The sequence below is a fragment of the Schistocerca nitens genome, chromosome 2 (genome assembly GCF_023898315.1).
Source record: "Schistocerca nitens isolate TAMUIC-IGC-003100 chromosome 2, iqSchNite1.1, whole genome shotgun sequence".
Lineage (NCBI taxonomy): Eukaryota > Metazoa > Arthropoda > Insecta > Orthoptera > Acrididae > Schistocerca > Schistocerca nitens.
Window position 1 is genome coordinate 786,062,319 of NC_064615.1, and position 19,026 is coordinate 786,081,344.

Genomic DNA, 19,026 nt, shown 5'->3' on the forward strand with positions numbered 1-19,026 from the left:
TTTCAACTGCACTTGAAGGGCACAGATCTTACGCTCCTGCTCCTCTATCAACTTACTCTTGCTACATAACCTGCAGTTCCAGGAGAGGATCTCACCAGAATGCCCACTGGCTTCCCCACTGCATTCCCCCCCAGTGAAAATACTTCGAACAAGTCTCACACCGCAATCCACTACTCACGAACCTACGGCAAAGCCCACACTTCTCACTCATGGTAAAATTTTACTTTTTCTAAGTTCCGCTACTACAATAAGAAGATGTTAAAAACCTGACTACAATAATCACAAACTTACTCTACAAGGGAGGTAACTACTATTATTAGCAGTATTAATAAACAACAAATGTGAATATAACAAAAGACTAATACAGAAAGAGAATCTAACGTCTAATGACACAGTAACGAAGCTGAAAACAGTTCCCAAAAGGTTCTTCTGAAATTATTTCACCAGAAAACACCAAGAACACCGGTTGAAGACTACTAAAGTTCCTAAATAAACCACTATACACAAACAATTAATTAGTACTTAGCTTTCGATGCGCCGCTACAGCTGCAACTGGTCAGCGCGGAATGTAAACACAGGCAAGAGGTTAAGTTTATCGATACGAAACATTCACAAATATCAGGTCACAACACAAGAAAGGCAGAAGTGAATGAAGAAACCACTAATACGTCACTTATATAGTAAATATTATCACAAAAACCGTTAAAATATATATCTGAAACCTAAAAAAAATATATATATATATATAAAAACTTGGAGAGCGATCTCACACGCAGTCACTCGCTTATGACGTCCCACCAAAGCTGTTGCTGTTATTACATAAATATGTATCATCTGTTTCACAGATAGCTGACTGTAGATCATCCCAAAATGTCTAATATTAAATTCACTCATTCACCAGTTGATGGCTTTTTACTAAGTGACCTAATCAGCATTTGTGTAGTACTGTTCGATTTATACAGTGTGGCCGCATGCTTCCTGTACGACTTCTTTCTTTGTACCAGGTTTTTACGATATGAAATGAGCGTTTTTTGTGAAAATGAAACACTAATTTGAATTGAAAAGTAAAAACATATTAAAGTACTGGTCATTGCTCTCTATACATTTTGACCACCTTTCTGGCAATTTGTGGACACCACGCCAATAGAAATGTTCGTCTTTTGAAGCAAACCAATCAGACACCCAATTTTCGACTTTTACGTAGGAATCGAAGTGTTCCTCAGCCAAGGCGGGTCCCATTGATGAAAACAAATGGTAGTCGCAAGGGGCCAAGTCTGGTGAATACGGCGGGTGAGGTAGCAGCTCCCAGCCAAGTATTTTGCTTAGTGTGCAGGTGCATTGTCGTGTAAAAAAATTAGTTTGTCATATCTTCTGGCCCATTCTGGTCTTTTTTCGATCAATGTATAGTTCAAATTGATCATTTGTTGTCTGTAGCTATTAGTACTCACAGTTTCACCGGGTTTTAGAAGCTCATGATACACGACACCTTTCTGATCCCACCAAACTCAGAGCATTGTCTTCTTGCCGAATCGATCTGGTTTTGCAGTCGATGTTGATGGTTGTCCCTGATTAACCCATGATTTTTCCCCTTTAGGATTCTTAAAATAAATCCATTTTTCATAGCCAGTAACAATTCGATGCAAAATTGATTTTCTTTCATGTCTTTGAAGCAAAATTTGACAAATGTTTTTTCGGTTTTCCATCTGTCTTTCATTCAATTCATGTGGCACCCATTTTCCTCACTTTTGGATCTTTCCCATAGCTTTCAAACGGTCGGAAATTGTTTGTTGTGCAACATTTAGCATTGCTGCCATTTGCTTCTGGCTCAAAGTATCATCTTCATCTAATATTGCTTGAAATCCTGCATCTTTGAACTTTTTTGGTGGTCTTCCACGTTCTTCATTTCTTACATCAAAATCATTATTTCTGAACCGTTGAAACCATCTTTTGCATGTTGCTTCTGATAGAACATGATCACCATATGCCTCGACAAGCATTCGATGCAACTCTGCAGCACTTTTTTTCAAATGAAAACAAAAAAATTAATGCTTTCCGCAAATCATCACTTTCTGGTACAAAATTCGACATTGTTAACACGATGAAAACATATGATGTTGTTTGTTCCATGACTTGATATATACTAAAAGAAAAAAAAAATTAAGGCTCGTTCACAACAAATGTTCCCTATCGACACATTGGTATCTTAACGCTCTTATATACCGGTACACCTGGTATGCCAATATATGAAAGAATACCAATAAGTAAAAGAAGCTTAATAAAAGAGATCACATATACGTTAATATATATACACTGAAGAGAATAACGTACATAACAGAAAATACCGACAAATAGTGTGCTAGTATTTTACATTCTTAAAGGTGAAAAAAGGACGTCACACAACGGTTCACGTCAGTAGAGAAAAATATACGCCTTTAAAAGTCGCCAGAATTTTTGGGTCCAGAGGATCGTTTTAAAATGTTTGCAGTTCATAAAAGCATCGTTCTCGTTCCAGATGGTACTATATGTACGTGCTGCAGCCTTTCGCAGCAGCTACGAAGGTAGAAACGGAGGCAAAAAGTAGTGGAGAGAACCGTGGTGAAGATGAAAAGGTAAAGACAGCATTTTACAAGCAAGCAAAGCAGAGAACTATAAGCGTACTAGCAGTGGTGCAAACAATGTGTGCTCATTAATGAAAAGTGCTGTCCTGCTGCAGCAGCAGAGTGTGAGGAACGGGAAGGTCGCACACATACAGAGCTGCTGCTCACCGAGCAGACGGTGAAAGGCAGGGTAACGAAGCGCAGTGACATCGCTACAGATTGAGAGAGCGAGGAAAACTGTAATTGAATAACGAACGAGGGACAGAACAATGGCGACTAATATTAATATGTGCGGTTTCGAAGGGACCGTTTCCTGAGCGAGTACAGACAGGGCGAAAATGGGGAATAAAGAACGTCTGCACGATCACTGTAGAGATGACAAAGAGAGTGCTTGGTGCTTCTCGGCAAACGGATTAGAAGGTGCAGGCTGTCTATTAGATGAGAAAATATTGACTTATATCGTGTTTCATCGACGTTGGACACTAGGCAAATGTTTCACTAACGATGCGCAGGAAATTGTAACCTCGAGGAGAAGAGATAGAAGTATGAAGTAGACTATCTTGTCACATTATTATGACAGCCTCAGCTTGTTGCACTAGAAAGTTAGGGTCAGCCTGACTGAAATAGATCACGAAGTCACACTATTAAAGTTACAGTTTCAAAACACTGTAGAAAGACAACCACTGCTCAGAATCACGTTAAATTTCAACGGTATATTATTGATGCGAGGGAAAAGGTTACCGAAAAAAATGTATAAAAAAACAATAGACTACCCTGTAAGCGTCTTAATGTAAAAGTGGTTGGCTCCAAATTACAGATGAATCGCAATACGACGGCTATGGTTTGAGTTGCACATTACACGATCCGTAATGTACAATATGTTGGATTGCAAAAGTTCGGCAGTCAACAGTTGTGGCATTGTTAGGTAAGCCCATCCACCACGGCAAGGCTGTGCCACACCGGATGGGAAAAATCGGCTTTTAATTGTCCTGGGACCAAAAACCGTGTAAAATTGAATATGACATCGGTTTCTAATTTTCGTCACATTGGCGTTGCGCCAGTAGCCGTCCACCTTTTTCTATCACAAAAAAATCTAGAAACAGCATGTTACACAACTGATCGGAATGTGTCGTGGGTCACGTTGAGAATGTGGTGCGCAGTGCTTGACTTCAGTTCAGGTACGTTCGGAACAGGAGCACCGATCACAACATCTTTCAGATAACTGCACAGCCAGAAGTCACACTGATTAAGATCAGGTAACCTGGACGGCCTGGCTGTAGGGAAATGATGGCTGATAATTCCAACATTCACGAATTGCGTCTGCAACAGCCGCTTCGCTGGATGTTCAATGTGCGAGGAAGCACCATCATGCATAAAAATGACGCCACCCACACGTTCATGCTGCTGAAGAGTCGGAATGACGTTGGTGCGCAAAAGACTCTTTACCAGTGACTGTAACAGTCACTTTTACAGAATGGAGTGGTACCGGTTAATGTGCGTGCGGATGTTCCTTTGCCCATATACCGCAACTATACATATTGACATGTCCTTGGAGATGGGCATGGGCTTCGTGTCTCCACAGAATGTACCACGGTTCTTAATTGTCCACTTCCATGCTAGCACAAAATACTAGAGCGAACATTTGTCTTGCTGGAAGCTCAGCAGGCAACAGTTCCTGAACATGCGTGATTTTGTATGGACAGCAATGCAGGACTTTTCGTAAGAATTAATGCACCGTGCTCGCGGGCATATCCAATGTTCGGACAGTTCCCCGTGCACTGCATGTTTACACACCAGCGTTCGACCCCTCCTGCAATGCTGTGGCCACATCTTCGATAGATGTCGGATCAACTGTTTTCTTTCCTTTGCCACATGGCACTTCGAAACATCCTGTCTTTTCGAATTTTGTAATCATTTTCTTCAGACCCTTAGCAGACATCGCAACAATGCCTTTTTTCATACCATTGAGAGTCCGGAAAATGTACTGGGTTACTGGCGCACAGCCACTGTTCTTGTAAAATAGCTTTCCCAGCAGTGGGTGATCCTTCATGAAGACGATCATGTTGGAAGTCTCTGACGCAAAGTGAAGAACAGTTGTTTGCCGCGCGTCTGTTGGTGTGCATATTCTAACGCTTACAGTGCCAATCTATTGGTCAAATATCGTTGAATTTTTTTTTGTTCCATTACGTTTCTCCCCTGCATCAATAACACGCTGTTCAAATTTGACGTCATTCTGAAAAGTGGTTATCATTCTACAACGTTTTGAATCTGAAACTTTAATTACGGACACCCTGTATGTCTACACGTATAACTGGAAGCTTGCTGCTGCTACTGTAGCTGTTCGCGCGGCAAAACGACGGTCGCAGTTGTCCCATAAATGATGGGCTAAGCTATACTATGTGATCAAAAGTATCCGTACGCCCCCAAAACCAAACATTTTTCATATTAGGTGCATTGTGCTGCCACCTACTGACAGGTACTCCATATCAGCGATCTCAATAGTCATTAGACATCGTGAGACAGCAGAATGGAGCGCTCCGCGGAACTCACGGACGTCGAACGTGGTCAGGTAATTGGGTGTCACTTGGGTCATACGTCTGTACGTGAGATTTCCACACTCCTAAACTTCCCTAGGTCCACTGTTTCGGAAGTGATAATGAAGTAGAAAGGTGAAGGGACACGTACGGCACAAAAGCGTACAGGCCGACCTCGCCTGTTGACTGAGGCCGGCCAAGGTGGCCGTGCGGTTCTAGGCGCTACAGTCTGAAACCGCGTGACCGCTACGGTCGCAGGTTCGAATCCTGTCTCGGGTATGGATGTGTGTGATGTCCTTAGGTTAGTTAGGTTTAAGTAGTTCTAAGTTCTAGAGGACTGATGACCACAGCAGTTAAGTCCCATAGGGCTCAGAGCCTGTTGACTGACAGAGACCGCCGACAGTTGAAGAGGCTCGTAATGTATAATAGACAGATATCTATCCACACCATCACACAGGAATTCCCAACTGCATCAGGATCCACTACAAGTACTACGACACCACACATCACGCCGGTAAATGCCAAACGACGCCTCGCTTGGTCTAAGGAGCGTAAACATTGGACGATTGAACAGTGGTAAAACGTTGAATAGAGTGACAAATAACAGTACACAATGTGGCGATCCGATGGCAGGGTGTGGGTATGACGTCATCTACCAGCGTGTGTAGTGCCAACAGTAAAATTCGGAGGGGGTGGTGTTATGGTGTGATCGTGTTTTCCATGGAAGGGGCTTGCACCCCTTGTTGTTTTGCGTGGCACTACCACAACACAGTCCTAGATTGATATTTTAATCACCTTCTTGCTTCCCCCTGTTGAAGAGAAATTCGGGGATGGCGATTGCATCTTTCAACACGATCGAGCACCTGTTTATAATGGAGGGCCTGTGGCGGAGTGGTTACACGACAATAACATCCCTGTAATGGACTGGCCTGCTCAGAGTCCTGGCCTGAATCCTATAGCACACCTTTGGGATGTTTTGGAACGCCGACTTCGTTACAGGCCTCACCGACCGACATCGATAACTCACCTCAGTGCAGCACTCCGTGAAGAATTGGCTGCCGTTTCCCAAGAAATTTTCCGGCATCAGATTGAACGTATGCCTGCGAGAGTGGAAGCTTCATCAGGGCCAAGAGTTGGCGAACACCACATTGAAGCTGGCCGATGTGGCCGTGCCGTTCTAGGCGCTTCATTTTGGAACCGCGCGACCGCTACGGTCGCAGGTTCGAATCCTGCCTCGGGCATGGATGTGTGTGCTGTCCTTAGGTTAGTTAGGTTTAAGTAGTTCTAAGTTCTAGGGGACTGATGACCTCAGATGTTAAATCCCGTAGTGCTCAGAGCCATTTGAACCACACTGAATTCCAGCATTACCGATGGAGGGCGCTACGAAATTGTAAGTCATTTTCAGCCAGATGTCCGGGTACTTTTGATCACATAGAGTATGTGGTGTTTGTATCTGAGGGAAGCACTCGCCACACACAGATTCGTGAACACTTCCAGGCTTGTGTTATGGGACGCACATTGTTTAGTTGAAAAACCCTTCCGCATCAGGCAATACAAACATCATATGCAGGTATATGACGATGTATTCGTAGCCAGACCTGCCAAGAATGTATCTCACATTATTAATAGCCATAGAGAACGTCAAGATGAAAATTTAGAGACGTTAACACTGCTCAAATTGAAATGGCTCTAAGTACTATGAGACTTGGCGTCTGAGGTCATCAGTCCCCTAGACTTAGAACTACTTAAATCTAACTAACCTAAGGACATCACACATATCGATGCCCGAGGCAGGATTCGAACCTGCGACCGTAGCAGCCGCGCGGTTCCGGACTGAAGCGTGTAGAACCGCTCTGCCACAGCGGCCGGCTAACACTGCTCCCGACGACTTAGTTGTGCACTATGTGTCTCCGATGTTCGTTGTTCGTCGTATCGGTGTCATCAGTATTATGAATTATGAACGTGATTCGTTAGAGAATGGACGGCCGGTGTGGCCGTGCGGTTCTAGGCGCGTCATTCTGGAACCGCGAGACCGCTACGGTCACAGGTTAGAATCCTGCCTCGGGCATGGATGTGTGTGATGTCCTTAGGTTAGTTAGGTTTAAGTAGTTCTAAGTTCTAGGGGACTGATGACCTCAGCTGTTAAGTCCCATAGTGCTCAGAGCCATTTGAACCATTTTTTTTTTCGTTAGAGATTGATACCAGTCAGCAATCAGTTCAGTATTGACAATGACAAACAATTTCAAGTACCTTTCGTTGATGTGCTGTTGTTAGCTCGTATATAGGCACAACTGTATCTGCTTTGGAGCTGCATTCTCAGCGGAATTCACTGAAATATTATGGTAGGTACAAATCTGGATACCCAGTGAGTTATGTGAACTGACGCCTTTCAGTATATTTATCAGCCTTCACGAAATTGTCGTTTTCGACGTTTACCTTTGAGTCAGAGTACACTATCTGTATGATGTAGATGTTACAGTTAAAACCCGTTTTTAGTTATAACGCGTTCTTACTAGTTGAAACTAGTCGATACTGATAGTCTTAGTTACAACTAGTATTTACTGCTGGTGAAAAGCGAATGTCAGTTAAAACTATTTTTAACTAGGTAAAACGCGTTTTGACGAAGTGGCTCAGTATAAACTAGTTTTAACTAGTAATAACGCGTTCTAACTAAAAAAGGGTTTTGACTGTAACATAGACACCTGCTAGAGGATGCCCTTATGGGCTCTGCCCATCCCATGCCTTTATGACCGCTGAACTCTACTAGGGACCTTTCAAGTGACTGGCCAAGGGGGAATGACAGCCCATTCTTGCTCTAGAGTCGAAATCAGGCGAGGTGGTGATGTTGGACGCTGAGATCTGAAGCGAAGTCGATGTTCTAATCGATCCCAAAGGCGTCTCACTGGGTTCAGGTAGGGAGCTAGGCAGGCCAGTCCATTCTAGGAAAGAAATGTATGTTTGCGTCTTCTCCGTACCTCACTGACAACACTACTCATGGTGGCATTCAGCAACCCCAAACCCTTCCACTGTATTGCCTCTGTCCACAGCGTGATTCAGGAATCTAAATCAGTCTCTTCTAGTCGTCGACTGTGCAGTGGAGTCGCTCTTTACGTCACCTCAAGAGTCACCTAGCTCTGGCTACAGAAATGTGTGGCTTATTAGGAGCCGCTCGACCACTGTATCCTGTTATTATTCATTTCCAAATTTAACTTCCAACATACAGCCACTGAGCTAGCAGGAACGCTGGTCGAACTTTGGAACTTAGTGTCAGCTTATTTCATACTTCTACCAACCTCCGCAGTTCTCACCCGTCGCTGTCTGTAAGTACATAAGGTCTGCTGTGACTGTTCTTTCGCGAATCCACTGCAATTCACATAAAAAAACAGTCGACTTTGGCAGCTTGAAACTGCCCTGGTGGATTTGTTACTCAGGTGAGATTCAATGACTAGTCCACGTTCGACGTCAATGAATTCTCCCGAACGGCCCATGCTGCTGTGACTGCTTTTCTACTGACAACAAACCCCAATACTTCCCATTCCCTTTTATATTGGCGGGTCCGTCCCTTGAGACTTTAGTGGTCAATTCTGTATTACACAGGGCTTTCCAGATACTTCCGACCTGATAGTGTATATGGAACGCTACCGTTTCCACAGTGATTTTTCGCAATAGTGCCAATTGTTAACTCAGTGTGCACGTTACGCAAACATGCACGCGAGCAGCTCGCGGACCTCCTGTTTAAAGAAATGCTTCCAGAAAGATGGCGCTTAAATGTAGAAAAGATCGTAACGCGATTCGCATATGATGGCCCAGTTTAGGACTGCGAGCGTATCGAACGACGACGAGCACGTGTTGTCAGAATCAGCTGAATAACGTCTGTGACATGATGTGACTGTTTAGTGCTGGAAGTTTCGTAACTGTATACGGAAGAGAATAGAGACTTCATGTAATAAGAGCTTTTCATAAACTCTTTTTTGTCATTTATTCTTTCATGTACCATTTCGTAATGTATATCTATAACGAGGATCGCCCAGAAAGTAATGCACCATATTTTTTTCTCAGCCAACAACAATGGTACGAATACGAAACTTTACGCAATCACTATCTGAAGTTTCCGGAGAGCGAGTGCAAATTTTCTCCGTTTCCTCGGGCAGATAACGTAGCTGCATCAATGTCTCAAAATGACTTCTGTGAGGACATACGTTATAAGTAGCGTTTCCTCATTGAATTTCTCACTACGGAGAAAGAATTTGTTGGAAACATTCACAAATGTTTATGTGCCGTTTATGAAACATCTGCAATTGACAGAAGTACGGTTAGTCGCTGGGCAAAGAGGATGAGGATTTACGATAAAGTGGTTCGCTAGAGCTCTGAGATTTGCAGGATTCGGGGAGGCCATCCATAGCTGTCACCCCTAACACGATGCAGCTTGGTGATGTGCTCATTTGTGATGCCAAGAATCGGCACCATTAATTCTGAAGCATATGTGCTGATGATGATTTGGTTAGTGGGGCGCCCAACATCGTGGTCATCAGCACCCGTACAAGTTCCAATCTCTCCATTTCCAGTCTCGCCACTACCCGAATGATGATGAGATGATGACGAGATGATGAGGACAACACAGACACCCAATCCTCGGGTGGATAAAGTCCGCGACCTGGCCGGGAATCGAACCCGAGACATCGTGGGCGAGCTGAAGTATATGTGAACACATTAACCAACTTCTTCAGTGCAGTAGCAGTCCAGGTAGTTGACTCAACATAATATTGATCGTCCTCATAAAAGTTTGAGAACTTCCAAACACGTCACTAAACAGGTTACCCCATTCACCATATACCCCTGACCTAGCTCCCCCACACTTCCACTTGTTTGTGCCATTAAAGGAAGTCATTCGTGGAAGAAATTTTGAGCATGGTGAAGAGCTGATTCGCACGGTGAAGAAATGGCTTCGTGATCAGAAGAAGGAGTGCTACCGACAGGGAAAACATGCCCTTGTATCTCGCTGGGGTAAGGCAATAGAACGGGAAGGGGATTACGTGAAAAAATAGGGTATATGAAAGAAACATCTTTCCTTCTTGTGTACGCTTCATTGTATTCAGTAAATAATTGTTGAAGAAAAAAAGTGATACATTACTTTGTGGGCGACCCTCAAAAGCTTCTAGCGTAAATGTAAATGTCGTGTGACTAGGGCCTCCCGTCGGCTAGAGCGTTCGCCGGGTGCAAGTCTTTGGAATTGACGCCACTTCGGCGACTTGCGCGCGTCGGTGGGGGATGAATTGACGATGATTAGGAGAACACAACACCCAGTCCCTGAGCGGAGAAAATCTCCGACACAGCCGGGAATCGAAGCCGGGTCCTTAGGATTGACATTCTGTCGCGCTGATCACTCAGCTACCGGGAACGGACAGTTTTTAGCGTGGTACTATAGCACCCTATACAAATGCTTCTGGTTTCCTTTTGTACCATTTTACCATTACCCACACCCGAATTTCATACAATAGTACTTAGGACGTGCACCTCTGTCAGCGTTTGTTACACGTCAGACTCTTTTGTTAAATAATACTGTATTCGCATGAAATACTCCCCTGCTGAAGTTTCCTCGGATTTGTAACTTTTCTCTAATCTTATTCCGTGACAAAAACGTTTCTTTCACGTCTTTCAGAACTGTGTCTCCAATAGTTTCTATCATCGATATGCTACGTAGTCGTTTCCGTTGTATCTCTGTTTATTCTTAAATTTGCTGCTAAGTCAATTGTTCATTCCTAAGTCTTCTAACAAATTCATTCTACGATCTTCAGAACGGATTTTCGTGATCTAAAGGGCACCTGACTACAGAAACAAAAAGTATTGTTCGTGCCAGCCACAGCATAAACATGGACAATTCAGAGAAAAGGTGGTGATGGTATCGACACGTCCTCTAAACGCAGAACCAAAATTAAGTAGTGTTAATTAAATATCATGGGCCACACAGTGGTTTTCAGTGAAGAAGACTGAAAAAAAGATAGCCTCGGAACGTCTGTTGTTGTAAACATGTGCAGTTACATACAGATTGGCGTAGGACACAGAAATCGGGACTGTTCTAAATGCAACGACAAACATTGTTATCTAAAACATTTATATATATTTTGGCTGTCAGATGCATCTCTCATCACGTTGGCAATTAACGTTGAACACAGTGTCAGTTAACTTTCTATTTTTTTATCTTGTTTTTGCGAATAAATTAAATATGTTCGTTATTTTGTGTGTGTGATCACGACCTGTACGCATTTTGCGAGTTTCCAAAAGTTATGACGAGTTCGGAAGAGAGGAACATGAGGCTTTCCAAACTCCGCCAAAAATTGCGTAACTACGCACGGGACAATTCACCTTTCAAAGCTTACCTGTTAAGAAACTGGATAAACACTTTGGCCAGAGAACTCTTTCCTTCATTTTAATTTCATATACTTTTTTCATGTGCTAAAGTTACCTTAGGCACCCTGAACTTATGAGATGAAAAGTTTTCACTTTTCCCGTGAAGTTTTCGTCGCAGATTGCCGAGGCATCTGCCATGCAACTTTATCGTCCTTGACGAAATGAGAGAACATCTGGAACGTCCTGCCAGAAAGGCAAGCCGGAATGAAGGCACTCTGTAACTATTAGTAGAAGAGATTCTTGCTACTAGTTATAGCAAGAAGCTGTCGCTGCAGTTGCAGTCTGCTGCTCAATGCATTCGTTTTTCCCGTATGACTTGGATTAACTCATTTCGTTAAATTGTTTTGGAGCCAGACAACATAAAAAGCTTAGTTATAGGGTTATATTTGTCTGTAGGTACTAAGATAACTCATACTTGTATATCGCGATAATACTTGAATAATAAATCACGCGACAATATTCATTTTGATCTTGCTTGCTGTTCATTCCTAAAAAGAGACAGCAATGTAACTTGTAGTGTGTAGGAAATCCTTTTGCTTTTATTAAGGTGTTTAGGCTTTGGTGAATGTTCGAGAAAGATGAAACTCGAATTTACAACTTTAAGGTGACTGCAACAGCGGTGACTGTTTTTAACACTTCGACCCTCACATAAAGAAAAGTTAGAAACATACATGTGTAGTCAGCGAGCTGTAAATTAATTATGTTTAGAACAGTGAAACAAGTACAGAAATATATTTCAGAAAACTCAATACTAGGAAACTAAACTGATGGGAAAAAATTCGCGACACGAAGGAGTCGTGTGACGTAAACGAAAGTTAGTAGGCGTGTTTCTACGTCTGAAACAATTAGTCCATTCAAATTTCGCGCTAGTCTAGTAGCTCGCTCTAGTAGCTTTACGATGAGGATGCTTTAAATATAGGCTATAACGGTCGCGAACGTCAGTTATCTTTGAGATTGAACGGGGTGAGTTGATGTTAATCAAGAATGCCTTTAAGGCGACAGAGACGTCATTTTCTGCACCTCTCATAGTTTGAACGAGGTCGTGTAATAGAGCTACGAGAAACTGTAGGTTCCTTCTGTGATACTTCAGAAAGACTTGGTAGGAATGTAGTCTGTACATGAATGCTGGCAGCGGTGTTCACGGGAATGTACCGTCTCAAGAACACTGGGCTCCCGACGGCCACGTAGCACTACGAAGAGGGAAGACCATTGTGTTCGGCGTATGGCTCTTGCGCCCTGAGAAGCAGTTGGCACAACAGTGACACAACGAGCTGTGACAAATTGATTACTTCAAGGATATCTCTGAAGCGTACATTCCACCGCCATTTGCGACTTCAATGATGTCAAGTGAGAATTCAAAGCAGGCAAGGATGGAGTTCTGATGAAAGCTGGTGCTTCCCCGGTGCCAGTGATGGCCTTGGTTAGAAGAAGGCCAGTTGAGGACCTGCAGCCAACCTGTCTGCGTGCTAGACACGATGGACCAACGCGTGGAGTTTTCGATGATGTTGTTGTTGTGGACTTCAGTCCTGAGACTGGTTTGATGGAGCTCTACATGCTAATCTATCCTGTGCAAGCTCCTTCATCTCCCAGTACCTACTGCAACCTACATCCTTCTGAATCTGCTTAGTGTATTCATCTCTTGTCTCCCTCTACGATTTTTACCCCCCCACGCTGCCCTCCAATGCTAAATTTGTGATCCCTTGATGCCTCAGGACATGTCCTACCAACCGATCCCTTCTTCTAGTCATGTTGTGCCACAAACTTCTGTTCTCCTCAATCCTATTCAATACCTCCTCATTAGTTACGTGATCTACCCACCTAATCTTCAACATTCTTCTGTAGCACCACATTTCGAAAGCTTCTATTCTCTTCTTGTCCAAACTATTTATTGTCCATGTTTCACTTCCATACATGGCTACACTCCATACAAATACTTTCAGAAACGACTTCCTGACACTTAAATCTATATTCGATGTTAACAAATTTCTCTTCTTCAGAAACGCTTTCCTTCCCATTGCCAGTCTACATTTTATACCCTCTCTACTTCGACCATCATCAGTTATTTTGCTCCCGAAATAGCAAAACTCCTGTACTACTTTAAGTGTCTCATATCCTAATCTAATTCCCTCAGCATCACCCGACTTAATTCGACTACATTCCATTATCATCGTTTTGCTTTTGTTGATGTTCATTTTATATACTCCTTTCAGGACACTATCCATTCCGTTCAACTGCTCTTCCAAGTTCTTTGCTGTCTCTGACAGAATTACAATGTCATCTGCGAACCTCAAAGTTTTTATTTCTTCTCCATGGACTTTAATACCTACTCCGAATTTTTCTTTTGTTTCCTTTACTGCTTGCTCAATATACAGATTGAATAACATCTGGGAGGGGCTACAACCCTGTCTCACTCCCTTCCCATCCCAACCGCTGCTTCCCTTTCATGTCCCTCGACTCTTATAACTGCCATCTAGTTTCTGTACAAATTGTAAATAGCCTTTCGCTCCCTGTTTTTTACCCCTGCCACCTTTAGAATTTGAAAGAGAGTATTCCAGTCAACATTGTCAAAAGCTTTCTCTAAGTCTACAAATGCTAGAAACGTAGGTTTGCCTTTCCTTAATCTTTCTTCTAGTTAAGTCGTAAGGTCAGTATTTCGATGATCTGGGGTGCGATTTTGTATGACAGCAGGAGCACTCCCGTGGTTATCCCAAGCACCTTGACTGCAAATTTGTTCGTCGGTCTGGCGATTCCACCTGTTGTGCTGTCATTCATGAACAGCATTGCATGGGGTGCTTTCCAACAGGATAACGCTCGTCCGCTTACCGCTGTCCTAACGCATCCTCTAAAGAGCACCGATCACCAGATCTGTCTCCAATCGAGCACATATGGGACATAAACGGACGACAGATCCAACGTAATCTACAAATAGTACTAACCGCCCCTGTATTGACCGACCCAGTGCAACATACATGGAACTCCATCCCACAAACTGACATCTGGGACATTTACAACGCAATGCTTAATTCAACATTCTGGCGGGAGCAATGGTTATTAATGTAACTGCGCTCCTCATTTACAATGGCTGCTGTCGCACTTCCGTTAACTTTTGATATTGTACGTTACTCACTTAAATATGTTACTTAGACAAACGTATTTCCGAAATTACGTTAGTCTACGTTAATTATCTTTTGTGTTGCGATTTTTTCCGTCAGTGATTTCCTGCAGTCTGTGGCACTCACACTGACATTAAAGTTTATATAGTTTGGCAGCACCCAAATAATTTCTAAATAAAACGTTAATTTCTAACTTGGAGAAATTACTGACTGGTGGCACAAAATTAGCGTTTCGCTGATGAACTTTTGGAATGAGCAGTATGACCTGCGCTAGTTCAAAAGCTACGGTCGGTGTTTTCTCTTGTATTCTGGCCAATGCTTGTCCTGTGCGGTTGCTTGCCTTTGTGTGGCTGTTTAGGCCGGTTCTCCTGCAATAACATCGCCGTGCTGGCGTTCTGGGCGTGGAAGCCACATAAACTCAGTACAAGCAAAGAAACCTTCTCCTTTTTGCCACTTCTATAAAATGTTCTCCTTTCGGACCACAATGTAATGTAGTGCTATGAAAGTTTAATTACCCGTCTCTTTAACTTCTGTTCATAGTTTGCCTGGAATAAGTATTTTTCAAAACAAAATGAAGCGGTAGTCATTACAGCACCTTCTTATAGCCTACTGCGTCACATGCTTCTGTTGTAAGTGACATTTTTCATTTCATAGTGATTCGCACTCAAACTGGCTGGTTGGTTACCTTTTGCAGTAACCTTTGGTTACAAAAACATAGCTTAAAAAATTTTCAACGACAGACCTCTTTAATGTAATAATTCTCACAGTACCAGCTTCGTAATATTATTCGCTATAAAGCAATTAAATATATATCATTCACATTTGATTTACAGACTGTTATTTACAACTGCGCCATGGCAAAGTACGCGATTCTGCCGACAGCAGGCAGTTAATCGGAATTTAAAAATGTTGAACGTTCCCTTCAAACAGTCAGCAGCAGGTTGTCTTCACATCTACATCTAATGACTGCTCTGCACTTAAGTACCTGGCAGAGGGTTCATAAATCTACTTTCAGACTGTTTCTCTACCGTTCCACTCTGGAACAAAGCATCAGAAAAACAAACACTTCAGTCTCTTCGTGCTCTCTGATTTCTCTTATCTTATTACAAGAACAATTTCTCGATACGCAGATGGGCGCTAACAAAGTATTATAGCATTTGGAGGAGATAATTGGTGACTGAAATTTTGTGAGAAGATCCTGGCGCATCTAGTAATGCATCTGTTTTAATGACTTATTACGATGATAATTTCTCCATATTTAGGTGAGCACTAACATAAGATAATCGCACCCGGAGAAGAAGATTGGTGATCGAAATTTCGCGAGAAGATGATGCCGCAACGAAAAATGCCTTTGTTTTAATGATTGCCACCCCAAGTCGCAAATCATATTCGTGACACTCCCTTCTTTATTTCGCAAAAACACCGGACAAGCTGCCATTCATCGAACTTCTTCAGTGACCTCCGTCAGTGCTATCTGATGCGGATCTCATATCGCACAGTAAATCTCCAGAAGAGGAAAAACAAGGATAGTGAAAACACTTGCATCTTCCAAGCCAATAAAACGCAATCTTTGGTTGGCTTCCCACACAAAATTATTTGTGTGAACCCTACAATTTAAGTTACTCTTAACCGCTGTCCCTAAGTATTTAGTTCAATCGACAGCCTTTATATTTGTGTAATTTAATGTGCAACCGAGATTTAGGGAATTTCTTGTAGTATTCACGTGGATGACTTCACACTTTTTGTAATTTTGAGTTAACTGCCAATTTCCGCAGCATACAGATATCTTGCCTAAATAATTTTGCAATTGCTTGTACCTTCCGATCACTTTACGAGCAGGAAAATGACAGCATCATCTCAAGATAATCGGAAAACGTTGATCAGAATTTCTTATGAATTGTTAACATAGATTAGGAACAGCAGAGGGCTTATAACACTTTCTTGGGGAACACCAGATATCACTGCTGTTTCACTCGATGACTTTCCACCAATTACTACGAACAGGGGTCTTTCTGATAAGAAATCATATATCCAGTCGCACAAATGAGACATTTGCAGACATACGTAGGACTGCTCATCACGTTTTGATTCAAGCACTTACTTGGTGGAAAAGTGCTGTATTTATGTAAGTTGTTGATAACAGCTATTAATGTTAAGAAATTTCTTTCCATTTTTCATTAGGCCTGGTAATCAGTTGCTGGCATGATTTGGGCAAAAGGATTCGCACCGAAATTTTGATACGTTCCACATCATAGCTGGCTGTCGCTGTGACATGATAAAAATGGAATATAACTAAACATGAGAGGACCATGCTAGTGCATCCATCTTATTTCCTTCGAATCGTGGAGAAACACTCCATATCCCTGGGGCAGGAATATTTTTATACCGGAACGAAAAGGATCGATCTCTGTTGACGCCTTTTGGGTAATATACTATTTTCTAAAATACTTTTGTAACTACCCACATTAATTTTTCCGTCCAGATCTACTGTGACCGGCTGCAGTGACTCCACATCATCACACCACTCCCATCGAATGTCACTATCGCCACTACAGGCATTTTAAACATTCACCAACTGCGACATAATTGCGTGTACAAACAGTGATCCAATACTGTAAAATGCTTTTTTATTCCAGTCTATGATCGCAAATGATTTCTTTAGACGATGGCCGGTTTCAATCTGTAATGACCATCCTCAGATCTAAAATATATGAATATATACATCTAGTGAGCAGTGTGTCTTTTAACATAAAACAGCAATATGTATCGCAATATACTGTCATACACCAGGGAAATGTACAGATAAAATATGGTATAACGTTCCTTTTTTACACCATGTCCTAAAGTGATACGGCCATAATGGCATCGTCAAAACATATAAGCAAGCCCACATTAGTGACATCTAGGGAGGGTGTAGGCAAACAGGTTTCTGGATGCTACTGTACCTCAGTAGCTAGTTAATGTGGACGTTGTGGCCTATTCTACACCAGATTTAAATCTATGTGACGATGCTATGCTGATTATATTTATATGTGTTGACGATGCCATTATGGCCGTATCACTTTAGGACATGGTGTAAAAAAGCTACGCTATACCGTATTTTATCAGTACATTTCCCTGGTGTATGACAGTATATTGTGATACATATTGCTGTTTTATGTTAAAAGACACACTGCTCACTAGATGTATATATTTACATATTTTAGATCCGAGGATGGTCATTACAGACTGAAACCGGTCATCGTCTAAAGATTCATTCGTGATCATAGACTGGAATAAAAAAGCATTTTAAACATTCTTTTCTAGATATATGGCAAGTCTAAACACAGCATATTGATAACAAATGCCTATTTGCCTCTCATTGCATAGACCTATTGAGTTTTCTCACTGACTCCTAGCGTCATCCAGTGCCGAATCTAGCAAACTCGATCAGTCAATCTGTCCAGTATAAGCTGCTCTCTGTCGGGAACTTTGCAAATGTGTTGGGTGCACCTACCTGGAGCATTTGGTCCTTTGCTAAGGGCGTGTAGGTAGTTACTTGGGAGCATCTGCAGAGATGTCTTTTGCGTTTAATTTATTTTACACTGTGAGTTGGTCTGAAGCCATCACGAGAATAAAAATAAAATGGGGAGAGTGCACGGGCCTAAAAATGTTAGTAGCTTTAACTGGATGGCTTGTATTTTCTTAGTGGGTTCCTCTATCGACTTGAAACACCATCACAACAAGCACTAGCGCACGCTCGAGAAGATTCGCAAGAAATCCCAGAGCAGTTTCTCTCTCTCGCTGCCGGAAGTTTTTCGACACTCGGAGTTCGGATGTCGGCGGAAGGAGCGACGGCGAAACTGTCGCTCTGCGCTCCTTTCAAGTGGATATGGTTTCCAGGTCGACCGTGTGACGTCAACCGCCATCTCGCAGTAATCGACTGTCACTTCCTGTCGGCTGCAGTCGTTTGTTGCGGAATGGTCGGAAATCGATGTGCCCGCCACGCCGGCTCGAGGACGTTTTGCTTGCGCTGCAGCCGGGAGGGATTTCTGCTTTTCCTCGACAGGCGAGCGGGCCAACGCCAAACAGCCCGGCAGGTGCGGGGTGGCGGATCCGAGGAAGGCGGGCGCCTACCGCAGTTCGCGAACAACACGGATTTTAAGTATTATCCACGTGTCAGTAAGTAATTCTGACTAATTACTAAATACTTCGCTTCGTATTTCCACATAGATAAAAAAATTACGTAGTGATCTGTTTATGACCAAAACCAGTTCCGCAACGTCATTCAAATGTTTTTATTGTTTATATGGACATGGAGGAAGACAATGGCAAACCACCTCTGCTAGGACCTTGCCTATTACAGCGGTGCGGGTCTCCTGCATCGTCCCCTAC

General features: G+C 42.7%; 1 protein-coding gene across 1 annotated transcript in view; it reads left to right on the forward strand.

Moving 5' to 3' along the window:
* LOC126235330 (serine protease HTR4) overlaps positions 1–18,821 on the forward strand; it is a 358,578-nt gene extending 339,757 nt beyond the window's left edge. Inside the window, exon 2 of the mRNA XM_049944053.1 lies at positions 18,535–18,821. Within this exon, the coding sequence (XP_049800010.1) occupies positions 18,535–18,821 (287 nt within the window). The remainder of the gene's footprint in view (positions 1–18,534) is intronic.
* The last annotated feature ends 205 nt before the right edge of the window (positions 18,822–19,026 follow it).